The sequence below is a fragment of the Lutra lutra genome, chromosome 4, assembly GCF_902655055.1.
Source record: "Lutra lutra chromosome 4, mLutLut1.2, whole genome shotgun sequence".
In the NCBI taxonomy this organism is placed as follows: Eukaryota; Metazoa; Chordata; class Mammalia; order Carnivora; family Mustelidae; genus Lutra; species Lutra lutra.
The window spans coordinates 135,567,704-135,580,193 of record NC_062281.1 but is presented as its reverse complement, the minus strand read 5'-3'; the positions used below and the strand labels follow the sequence as shown (position 1 = coordinate 135,580,193).

The 12,490-nt window shown below is 35.1% G+C and overlaps 2 protein-coding genes across 5 annotated transcripts in view; one reads left to right on the top strand and one right to left on the bottom strand.

The window, feature by feature from the left end:
• The window catches only part of LRRIQ3 (leucine rich repeats and IQ motif containing 3), a 203,301-nt gene extending 198,851 nt beyond the window's left edge, over window positions 1-4,450 (bottom strand). For all 3 annotated transcript variants that reach the window (XM_047725515.1, XM_047725513.1, XM_047725514.1), the window contains exon 1: window positions 4,255-4,450. The gene's annotated coding sequence lies outside the window, so the exon portion shown is untranslated. The remainder of the gene's footprint in view (window positions 1-4,254) is intronic.
• Window positions 4,451-4,488: 38 nt separating this feature from the next.
• On the top strand, window positions 4,489-11,101 carry FPGT (fucose-1-phosphate guanylyltransferase). 2 transcript variants are annotated; one of them, XM_047725516.1, is made up of 4 exons: window positions 4,489-4,653; window positions 6,151-6,318; window positions 7,170-7,262; window positions 9,070-11,101. In XM_047725516.1, the coding sequence occupies exons 1-4, from the start codon at window positions 4,572-4,574 to the stop codon at window positions 10,527-10,529; spliced, it is 1,803 nt and encodes a 600-aa protein (XP_047581472.1). In that variant the 5' UTR covers window positions 4,489-4,571; the 3' UTR covers window positions 10,530-11,101. The 2 variants fall into 2 exon arrangements, with proteins under 2 accessions (XP_047581472.1, XP_047581473.1); XM_047725517.1 differs by having other exon boundaries at window positions 9,887-10,053.
• Window positions 11,102-12,490: the final 1,389 nt, after the last annotated feature.

The following is a 12,490-nucleotide window of genomic DNA, read 5'->3' as shown; positions in this document are numbered from 1 at the left end:
GGGGGAAAAAGTTGTCCTTGGATCTCCAGAAGGGTCAGAAGGGTGAGGGTTCTTTCAACAAGGGAAAATAAATGCTAAAGAAATAAGCTGAGAACAAGCTAGCTAGCTAAGTAAATTCAAATGAAGGGAACAATAAAAAAAGAATTTTTTGCTTATACTACATGTCAGAAAGGGTAGAAGGAGGAACAGTAGTTGAACAGAGAGATAAAGCACAAGAAATGGAAAGATCAGAGCCTTAGCATGTACTGATCAAGCCATGCACCATAGCATCATAGTCCATGATCTAGGACATTCTTCATTGGGCTTCAGTGTCTTCTTGTCTTCTTCAGTGTCTTCTTGTGAAGAAGGAAAAAAAAAAGTGTTTGGAAACAAATTTACTGTGCTTCTCTACAACTTACACACAATAGTCATAGTTAAATCTATAATAATAAAAGTAACATTTCATTAACTATAAACAAGCACAGGCATCTTATTGGGGTAGTGGTTGAACAATTTAGTAAACTTACTAAAAATCATTTAATTGTTCACTTATAACAGGTTAGTTATGGTACATAAATTGTGCCTCAGTAAAGTTCTTTTAAAAATCTATTCTCACTTTTCTTTATGGTACTTTTTCAGATACTCTACTATCTTCCCATAGAAAAAAAGCCCAAATGCCTCTACAGAATGTCATTTTCAACTTATTTATAGCTCAGTTTGTCTGATGTTCCTTTTGAAATGTGGAATCCATGATTAAATACATCATTTCCATCATGTTTTACTTATACAGAATTAATGATTTTACTACTTAGCTTTGTTGGTATATTTTATTCTGGTTACTGTAGCTTATGACTATTTAGCAACCATATCACACTGTTTGATTATATTAAACATAAACTTAAATCCTTAGAATTTTTACCCTCTACAATCAACTTCCAAGGAAATTTCTTCCACTCACATAATATTCAATATTTTTTTCATTTTTACTTAAAATTATACTAATGAATATTTGAGAAAAACAGAAAATAGGGAAGAAGAACAAAAACTATAGCTGATAATGTGGTATATTTACTTTCAACACATTTTATATGAATAATCATATCAGAAAAAAATAACATCAATTTCTATGGCCATCCTTCCCAGGTCTAAGAAATGATACATCAGCCTGTTTCAGTCTCTTCACAGTTCTTATCACTATCCAAAACTTTATTTGGTCACTTTTTCACTGTTTACCTTGTTAGTATGCACAATTCTCGAGCTTATAAGCTTTATTAACCTTTCTTCCCCTGGGCCCTCATTTAGTTCTGTAGTTTAAAATTAACTCCAACTAACCCCTACCCATAACTCTAAACCTAAGGTTATCCCTCTGGAGAGGTCTCAGAACTGCAGGATAGTAGGCACATACCCTTGCACTGACCCTAACCCTAACCATTATTCTGGTCCTAAACTGAATCCTTATCCTAGATCTGAGGGGACAAAAAAAGATTTGGTACACACAATGGAATATTACTCAGCCATAATAGTAACTGAAATAAGTCAGTCAGAGAAAGACAAGTATCATATGACTTCACTCATATGTAGAATTTAAGAAAGAAAACAAATGGGTAAATTGGGGGGGGGACACAAAGAGGCAAACCAAGTAACACTGATGGTTACCAGAGAGGAGGTGAGCTGGGGGATGGGTTACATAGGTGATAGAGATTAAGAAGTGCACTTGTTATGTGCGCCAGGTAGTCTAGGAAGTGTTGAATCACTATTTATTATACACCAGAATCCAATATTACAGATTATGATAACCAACTGGAATTAAAAACTTTCAAAAAAGCAAAATAAGGTAAAATAAAATAAAAGTAACTCCATATGTATGCTGAAGATTCCTAAAGTTATCGCTCTAGCCTAGACCTCTCTCATGAACTCCAAACTCATATGTATAATGCCTACAGACACACAAACACATAAAAACTTCCATTACATATGTACTGCATAGACATACATCTGTATATTCCACATGTCTATAACCAAATTCTGGACACTCCCTACTATTCCACTAACATTCTCCATCCATAGTCTTTCCCATCTCAGTTGATGGCCATTCTATCCTTCAGGTAGTCAATTTGATTTCTTTCATTCTCTAGCATTCCATACCCATGCCATTAGCAAATTGTATTGACTGTGCCTTCAAAAATATGTCCAGAATCTAGTCAATTTCTCAGCAGCCCCACTGATACTATCATAGCCAAGTTTCCACCAACTCTATCCTTGCCCCCACCCTCCACTATAGTCTACTTTCACATTTCTGAGCGATCTTTTTAGACACAAGGCAAGTCACATCAAAACTCTGCAATGGCTTTGTTTCATCCAGGACAAAAAAAACAATATCCTTTCTTTAGGCTTTTGTCACCTCTCTGATCTGTATCGCCCACTCCCTTTTGTTCTCACCTCACTCAAAGCCTTCTGTATTTTCTAAATGTTCTCAATGTTTTTTTGTTTTTATTTTCAGCATAACAGTATTCATTGTTTTTGCACCACACCCAGTGCTCGATGGAATCCGTGTCCTCCCTAATACCCACCACCTGGTTCCCCCAACCTCCCACCCCCCACCCCTTCAAAACCCTCAGATTGTTTTTCAGAGTCCATAGTCTCTCATCGTTCACCTCCCCTTCCAATTTCCCTCAACTCCCTTCTCCTCTCTAACTCCTCTTGTCTTCCATGCTATTTGTTATGCTCCACAAATAAGTGAAACCATATGATAGTTGACTCTCTCTGCTTGACTTATCTCACTCAGCATAATCTCTTCCAGTCCCATCCATGTTGCTACAAAAGTTGGGTATTCATCCTTTCTGATGGAGGGATAATACTCCATAGTGTATATGGACCACATCTTCCCTATCCATTCGTCCGTTGAAGGGCATCTTGGTTCTTTCCACGGTTTGGCGACCATGGCCATTGCTGCTATAAACACTGGGGTACAGATGGCCCTTCTTTTCACTACATCTGTATCTTTGGGGTAAATACCCAGTAGTGCAATGGCAGGGTCATAGGGAAGCTCTATTTTTAATTTCTTGAGGATTCTCCACACTGTTCTCCAAAGAGGCTACACCAACTTGCATTCCCACCAACAGTGTAAGAGGGTTCCCCTTTGTCCACATCCCCTCCAACACATGTTGTTTCCTGTCTTGCTAATTTTGGCCATTCTAACTGGTGTAAGGTGATATCTCAATGTGGTTTTAATTTGAATCTCCCTGATGGCTAGTGGTGATGAACATTTTTTCATGTGTCTGATAGCCATTTGTATGTCTTCACTGGAGAAGTGTCTATTCATATCTTCTGCCCATTTTTTGATTTTATTAACAACAACAACAACAAAAATAAACTGTTTAAACAATGGAACTTTGAAAGGGTAATCTCTCTTTTTACCCAAATGATTTCTCTCTAAGTACAAAATTAAATACAAAGCCAAGTCTTTAGGTAAAACAAACAAACGAACAAATAAAAAAACCTAAATTAAATTCATGGCAAGACCTTGTAGAGCCCTGAATGCCTGCCTATGGCATTGATGGAAAGTTTAGTGAAGACAGGTTTCTAAAATAAATCAAAATGCATGGTGTGGTAGATGATTTCTGGATTTGGGATTGAAAAATTATGTTAAAGTCTTCTCTATTACTGATTTTGAGGCCTTCAGTAAGTCATTATTCTGATTCATAATTTTCTTCTATGTAAAGATGAAGAGATTAACCTGTAAAACTCATTATAAACTTGTGCTTTACAAGATAAAGACTTATAGATAGCTACTAAAAATACATCTAATAGGTCTGACTTATTCCCAGTAATGTCATTTAAAGTTCTTGATCAGTCTGCATATACAAAAGAATGCCAGTAAATAAACCTAATACCACAAATGTTAAGGGACTGGTCCCAGATTGAATTATATACAATTTACAAAAGCCTATGAAGTGAACTCAAAACTTAGGAGTGGAGAGGCTCACTTACTAAGAACTGCAAGGGCAAAGAAACCACAAACCTAAGGTTCCTGAACAGAATACAGATTTTGAATGTTCAGATTATATATCTGGACTTGGGCTTGGAGCAAATGTCTTCAGATGACGACACGGTGGGAGGAATTAACTGTCAAGAGGTCTTTGGGAACTGTTCCTGGCTGAAACAAACGGCGAGTTAGGACGAACCACTATTCGAGAGATCTGGAAGATAAATTGTGGTTTTGTCTTCTTAAAGGGTCGGTTCTAGCAATTTTACCGCCCAACCCGAACCACTCACCGGGTCAACTGGGCTGCAAGGCTTTATAAGTTGGGAACAAACGGCCCAGACCCGGCACAGTCCGTCAAATCGCTAGGTGTTCATCTGTTCCGGAGACGGTTGCTAGGGAAACGAGGCCAGACTCTGGACTCCGTCCCTCAAGGTTTTCTCGGGGCGGGCCGGAGCTTCGTGGGCGTGGTTACGTGAGAGACGCACGTAAAGGGCGGGGACAGAGGCGAAACCGGACCCATGAACGGGTTACATTCAGGTGCGCATGCGTGCTGTGCAGAGCGGCAGAGACTTGGAAGGATTCTGCTGGTTTCGGGGAAGGTGTTGTTATGGCTGCTGCGCTTGCACCCCTTGGCGTAACTCTGCGAGAAGCCACCCAGCGAAAATTAAGGAGGTTTTCAGAGCTGAGAGGTAGCGAAGAGGGAACCCCAGCTATTCCCGGCAGTGGACAGGGAGGGTGCTTTACGTACCGGGAAATTTGCTGGACTGTCACTTCCTGTTTCTCACCTTGGGGCTTAGGACGCAGGCCCAGCTGTAGCTAATACCCTTCTTGATTTTTTTTTTTTTTAATTCTGCCACTGCCCTTTTATTATGTTGTTACTTTATTTCTTTGACTTTATTCCTAGTAACATATATATATCAAAATAAGAGAGAAGGAAGAAGAAAGAAAATATTAATCTGATTAGGGAAGCTATAAATCCAAGTTATGCATTTGGTTAGCTCATTAACAAAAGTTATTTAAAATAAATCTAAATGATCTAAAGCACAGTGTTTTGATCAATACAAATCTGATTTTAGCATTCTACAGTCCCCTTACCTCCTTCATCAATTCGTTCCATGCTGTGAATGCAAACTGAGTAAAAAACAGAACAAGACACAGAGGAATTACAGGTTAAAATCTAAAAGGGGAAGTTTGTATCAAAAAATAAATAAAGCTGTGTTATTTGTCATTCTTTGTACAACTACCTAATAAAATTATATTTTTGATGAAATTACTGCATTAAAAATACAGGAAGTAATACTTGGAAGACAGTAGGATCTTCAGGACTGTTAGGTTTGGACAAATCCTGTCTGTTAACTAATAAGAATCCTTATCATCTTGTGTACCAATAAAGAAGAGCTTCCAACTGTCTACCAAAAATTCAGTCTTTTTTTTAATGAGTTCATTAGGGAGTTGGGAACTTTTCTGTTATCCAGAATTTTAGGTCATACTTAAAATCTTTGTAAACTTGCATGGCTCAACTTAAGGTAATAAACAATAAAGGACCTAAATTTATAAATAGTAACATTGGAGGAGTGGATCTTTGGGATGAATTGTACTTAACCAATAAACAGTCCTGATATATGAAAATTGATTTTCACAGCTGGAGATTCATTTATTCTTTTTGTCTCTTGTTATTTAAGAATCGAAGTAAATTTTAGGAAGGCGAAAGTACTTCTCTTAAGAAACCTAACAACTGGGGTGCCTGAGTGGCTCAGTGGGTTAAAGCCTGTGCCTTCGGCTGGGGCATGATCCCAGAGTCCTGGGATCAAGCCCCACATCAGGCTCTTTGCTTGGCATGGAGCCTGTTTCCTCCTCTCTCTCTCTCTGCCTACTTGTGATCTCTGTCTGTCAAATAAATAAATAAAATCTTTAAAAAAAAAAAAAGAAACCTAACAACTTTCAGAATATTAAAAAAGTGAACTATAAACTATAAAAGGAGCAAGTAATCTAAGAGAAAAAAATAAAAAATTGTGGACAATCTTCAATAGAACTAGTTTGAATTATCCTACCTAGCCACTAATTTTTCTCTAATTCTGAGAAGATAGGTTTATGAAGATAATCTTTTTTTTTTTTTTTCTTTCCAAAGAGGTAACCTATAACAGCTAGAGATTTCTGATACTTATTCCCTTGTTTTTTCCACACAGGCAAACCTGTGACAGCTGGAGAATTCTGGGACATTGTTGCAATAACAGCAGCTGATGAAAAACAGGAGCTTGCTTATAAGCAACAGCTCTCAGAAAAGCTGAAAAAAAAGGAGCTACCCCTTGGAGTTCAATATCATGTTTTTGTTGATCCTGCTGGAGTTAAAATCGGTACTCTTACATGAAGATTGCAAATCAGGGGAAAAAAATAAACACACACACATACTTAGCCTCTTGGAACCATGATGCAGAAAGTAAAAGAGTAAAAGAGCACAGTCTAATGGCCCACGTATCACAGATACTTACTTTAAAAACCCAGTTTAAGTCAACCTTGCCTTTGACCTTCCACTGCAAATAAAAATAAAAATACTTGCTCTTTTTCTGGGGGCCATTTTCTTTTTGATATTCAAAGCTGAAGCCTCTTGATACCACACAGGGTATCTATATCTGACATTGGCGTTGTTCTATTTAACCTGTGTTAATCCTCATAATGGTGTAGTCAGTACTTTTATGGTTCCTATCATATAGATGAGAATTTGAGACAGAGTTAAATAACTTGCCCAAGGTAACTAGTAAGTGTAGTTATATTTAAGATATTTTTTAGAACACCAGGTTCTAAGAAACTTTTTAGAAAGGAAATCTAACTCAAATATTTGGTTTTATCATGTGGGAGAATTATTTTAATAGGTTTTTTAGTTTGTAATTTCAAATGAACATGTATACTTACTTTTTGTGTTGCAGTTTGTCTAATATATTACTTCCTTATTTTCAGGAGATTTCAGTGCTCCTCAGTTATTATCAAGTGCTAATCTCTGGATTTCATTGCTAATTATTTATCTATTTAAATACTGTGAAATGTGTGTTCAGTGTGACTCTTTTGACCATACCTTTGCTCTCCAGCTAGTTAATTGTTAGCCAAAGGCCCTATCCTCAAACTTAAAACACCTAACTTTTTACCATAATTACAAATTTTCAGTAAGTTTCTATGAAATTAATTACATTTTTTAACTTTTATTTTTAAGGAAATGGAGGATCCACACTTTGTGCCCTTCGATGTTTGGAAAAGATATATGGCAATAAATGGAATTCTTTTACCATCCTATTAATTCATTCTGGTAAAGTTACACATTTTCTTTTTCACTAATTGACATTTTACCTTTGATATTTTAGGGACTTTCTTCTACCTTGCAAATACTTCTCCTCTTTAAATTTTTTTTTCTTTGAAGTTACTGTGCTTTGAAAACATATTTCATGTTTTTCTAGACATTTTAAAGTTGTAAGCAACATAATTTTTTTCACAAATGTATCTTTATAGATCACATACATCATCAGCTTTTCATGGATATTGTTTTCAGTATGTATATAGAAAATTATTTTCCTAAAATATAACTCATCAAAATGTGAACATTTCTTGATAATGCTTTAAAAGGGATTATTATTGTAGGGGAGAGGCTGGCTTAGCACTGTGATTACCAGACTTTTGCCAAAACCTTCTACCATACATTGTATCTGATTATTGGTGGCAAAAGTCTACTATCCTTAAAAGAGTTTGAAAACAAGAGAAAGGATGGTGACAAAACATGGAGAGGACAAGAAAGTATGTAAGAGGGAAGATCACACACAAAAGAGGACATTTTAGAGCAGGAAAGTGGGAAAGAAATAATCTCAGGAGAATAGTTTTCTTAATTCAATAAACTTAGTTGTATTAAAACTCGGGTTATATGCAAACCTCTGTTACTTTTCTGTATGTACTGGAGCTGATGAAAATGTTATTATAGACTAGCACCAGTTCAGGGACAGGTATTTTAGAGCCACTCATCTACATGTCTTTCAAAGCACTTTATTTCTTATGATTCATATACAGAACAATGATTCTTTGTAAGGATGGTATCAAATAAAGCATCCAAGTTCTGATTTTAAGACTAATTCTAAAAAAGTAGAAAAATTCAACTTTATAGCTTATTCCAGAACCAATATTATTTATTACCAACTTAGTAAAATCTAAGTTAGACACTATAAAATACGTAGTTGGAAAAAGGTTAATCTTACAATGCTAAACTTAAGTATTGGCTAGTCTTTGGAAAAGGAGAAAAGTAGAAAGTATTAGCTCTCATTTGTTAAACAACATATCATGTGCCAAGTGTTTTACATAAAACACAATAAAGCAGGTATTCTACATTTGCTGATTTGGAGTAAATCCAAAGATGGAACAACTAAAAATTGGTGAACCAGAGTTTGAACCTGTTTTTGTCTCTTTCTACTATCTAATGCGGCTCCTCAATATAATTAGTTACATAAAAATGGTGTAAGGTATTTAATGTACTTAACATGCTTTTCAAGGAATTAAAGTCATAAGACTCAGATTTAAAAAGCCTGTTTAAATTAAAAACAAGTATAAATTTTAAATGCTTTTAAGTAAATGTACCTTTACTTCCTTAAAATGTATATAATAATTTGAGGAAGAACACTGCATCTGGAAATTACTGTTTAACAATTTTATTTTAGAATTGGCATTTTAGTTTTTTGTGACTTTTCCCCCTCTATGAAGTGGATTCTTAATATAGGAGTTCAAACGTTGTTGTAATTTTAATTTATCATTTAAAATATGGATATAAGATCATTTTTTAGCCCATGGTTCTCTTTACTAGTTGCACAATTGATTCAAAACAATTCAAATCCTCTAAAATATAATATAATAGAATTCTTTCCTAATCTCACATTGCATTGTATCAAATCACTATAGGAGAATTGGTCTTGAATTTGTAACCTGGAATTTGCTATTCTTTCCTGAGCTACCATACTATATTATATATATTAAATATTTTTTAGAGATATTTGGGTTATAACTGATCCCCCTGGGTTTCTAAAATCTTAAGAGACTTATAAACATCTTAAAATAGTTATTTTGTTATTTTTATATAGGTGGTTACAGCCAACGCCTTCCAAATGCAAGTGCCCTGGGCAAAATTTTCACTGCATTACCTTTTGGTAACCCCATTTATCAGATGTTGGAATTAAAATTAGCCATGTACATTGATTTCCCCTCGCATATGAATCCTGGGATTCTGGTTACCTGTGCAGATGATATTGAACTTTATAGTATTGGAGAATGTGAGTTTATTAGATTTGACAAACCTGGCTTTACTGCTTTAGCTCATCCTTCTAGTTTGACTGTTGGAACCACACATGGAGTATTTGTCTTAGAACCTTTTGATAAATTAGAATATAGAGACCTTGAATACAGGTCTTGCCATCGTTTCCTTCATAAGCCCAGCATAGAAAAGATGCATCAATTTGATGCTGTATATAGACCGGGAAATATTTCTCAACAGGACTTTGCTAGGGGTGATACTCCCTCTCTTAAGTTAGACTCTGAGTATGTCTACACGGACAGCTTGTTTTATATGGATCATAAATCAGCAAAAAAGTTACTTGCTTTTTATGAGAAAATAGGCACATTGAACTGTGAAATAGATGCCTATGGAGACTTTCTGCAAGCTTTGGGATCTGGAGCAACTGTGGAGTATACCAGAAACACAGCAAATGTCACTAAAGAAGAAGCAGAGTTGATAGATATTAGGCAGAGAATATTTCATCTTCTTAAAGGAACCTCATTAAATGTTATTGTTCTTAATAACTCCAAATTTTATCACATCGGAACAACTGAAGAATACTTGTTTCATTTTACTTCAGATAGCAGTTTGAAGTCAGAACTTGGCTTAGAGTCCATAGCTTTTAGCACCTTTTCTGCAATACCGGAAAGTTCTGGTAATACATCCTGTATCATTCAAAGTATACTGGATTCAAGATGTTCTGTGGCAACTGGCTCAGTTGTGGAGTATTCCAGATTGGGGCCTGATGTTTCAATTGGGGAAAACTGCATTATTAGTGGTTGTCATATCATAACAGCAGCTGTTCTGCCTGCATATTCTTTTGTGTGTTCCTTAAGCTTGAAGATGAATGGACACTTAAAGTATTCAACTATGGCATTTGGAGTGCAAGACAACTTGAAAAAGAATGTTAAAACATTGTCAGATATAAAGTTACTTCAATTCTTTGGAGTCTGTTTCCTGTCATGCTTAGATATTTGGAATCTGAAAGTTACAGAGGAACTGTTCTCTGGAAACAAGACATGTTTGAGTTTGTGGAATGCTCGTATTTTCCCAGTTTGTTCTTCTTTAAGTGATTCAGTTACAGTATCCCTAAAAATGTTAAATGCTATACAGAAGAAATCAGCATTCAGCCTGAATAACTATAAACTGTTGTCCATTGAAGAAATGCTTGTCTACAAAGATGTAGAAGACATGATAACTTATAGGGAGCAAATTTTTCTAGAAATTACTTTAAATACAAAAAAGCAGTCTGATTTAGACACATCTTAAATGTCCTACAACTTGGCATTCTTGATTAAGCAAGACTACAAATAGAATAGTTTTCTGTAGACTTTTGTTTTTTCATTGAAGTGAATCAATGCAAATTATATTAAAAATTACTGTAATATATTAATAACACAAAAATATGAATTCTCCATTTTTGATAAAAGAATATTTTCAAGGCTGTAAGCTCAGAAAGGGGATTTTTTTTTATGTTTAGCACTATTTTAACTTTCTTTTTTATTAAAGGTGGATTTGTGGAGCATAGCTGTATTCATATAGTACTATAGTAGTTTCAAGTAATTTTCTAAACATACCTTGATAGTTTTTCCATCTTCCTTTTGGGCTTTGGTTTCAGTACATTTCTAAGTGTTTATTGGCATTCTGTCTTTGAGCATAGTAGTCCTATTCTGATGAACTGATAAAAGAGGCATACTATAGGATCTTCAGAGCACTATGAGAATACTGTAGAAGTACTTTTTTGGAAAGAAACCCATCGCTCACAAATTCAGATAAAATCAACTAAAATATTGTGATTATGTAATTAATAAATAATTAGATGCAAACAACTTTGAAATTGATGATGAAAATCTGTCTCATTTATTGCTCTTACCGAAATGAAACTAAAAGTGTATATGTGTTATTTTACCTTATAAATGTGGATATGTGTTTCTGTATCTTTTTTTTTTAAGATTTTATTTATTTGAGAGGGAGAGAGACAGCAAGAGGCAAAACACAAGCATGGGAAGTGGGAGAGGGAGAAGCAGCTTTCCCACTGAGCCAGGCCGTGGTTGTATCCCAGGATCCTGGGATCATGACCTGAGCCAGAAGGCAGAGACTTAATGACTGAGCCACTCAGGCATGTGTTTCTATATCTCAAAATTTTTCCCTAAAGTTCCATCCATACAAAAGCATATACGTGTACAAAACTCAAATATCTGTGTGGGGAAGGTGGTAGGAATAATTGGGATTCATTAATAATCATGTAAATTCATTTTGGACATTACTTATATCTTTTTATTAATCCCTTTACTAGAACTGTTAAATTACCAGATGGACTGATTTTACTCTCTATTTCATATTTTTTGTCCTTGTACTGGTGATGGTACTGAGAATTAATAATTGACCAAAGGTAGGCAGCAGGAAGGAGCCTAAAGAAGAGAATTACAGATGATAAACAGCTCCAAGAAACTAAAAATTGGCTGGAATCTCAAATTATGTGTCCCTATTTTGCTGTAAGCATGCATGTGAAATGTCTTTATGTCAAAGTGTAATAATAATTAGAGAAACTGTTTGTTAGTTTTGTGTTTTAACATGAGTAAACTGAAATAAGAACTAGTCTGTGGTACTTTGATTTATAAATTAACATGTCAATATAAAAATACTTGATATGGCTTGCCTACAACCTTCAATTAGTATATTTCTGTGTTTTGTTTTGTTTTGTTGTGCTTTTTTTCCTTTTAAGGTTCTTTCCAAGGAAAAACTAAAGATATAGCCATGGTTTAGCATTGAATGATTTACTTGCAGAGCTTCCAGAAGATACTATGTGTCTGTCATTGAGTGAATGTTTAATACTGTATTTCACCTAAGTGCCATTGATTATTAAGTTACCATTATTTCATGTTCCACTAAAAAGAAAAAAAAAACTACCAATAAAATATGGCACAATGCTTTCTTTCAGAATCAAACTCTTCTGAAACACTTTCCAACTCAGGAGTTGTTGATACCCATGTACTTCTACCTAGTACCATCTTCTGTATTATCAAAGATATTGGTAAAGCTATATGTCCTAAGAGTGCCATCACCACACTGCTGTCTGGATTGACTCAAAACTGTCAACACCAGGTACCTGTTGTGTAAGTTTTGATGTTGATGGTTTACTATTTAGCAAAACTCAGTTTCATTTTTGCCTTAGTATAATCACATGCCTCTAGAAAATAGTTGGCTTCTATTCAAAGTCAGTGGGAGTT

What these genes read in the sequence shown, in the direction of transcription:
- FPGT (XM_047725516.1), top strand. Translation starts at nt 4,572, where the DNA reads ATGGCTGCTGCGCTTGCACCCCTTGGCGTAACTCTGCGAGAAGCCACC. An exon ending in GAGGTTTTCAGAGCTGAGAG is followed by an intron (nt 4,654 to 6,150) that starts GTAGCGAAGAGG and finishes TTTTCCACACAG; the next exon opens with GCAAACCTGTGACAGCTGGA. An exon ending in TCCTGCTGGAGTTAAAATCG is followed by an intron (nt 6,319 to 7,169) that starts GTACTCTTACAT and finishes TTTATTTTTAAG; the next exon opens with GAAATGGAGGATCCACACTT.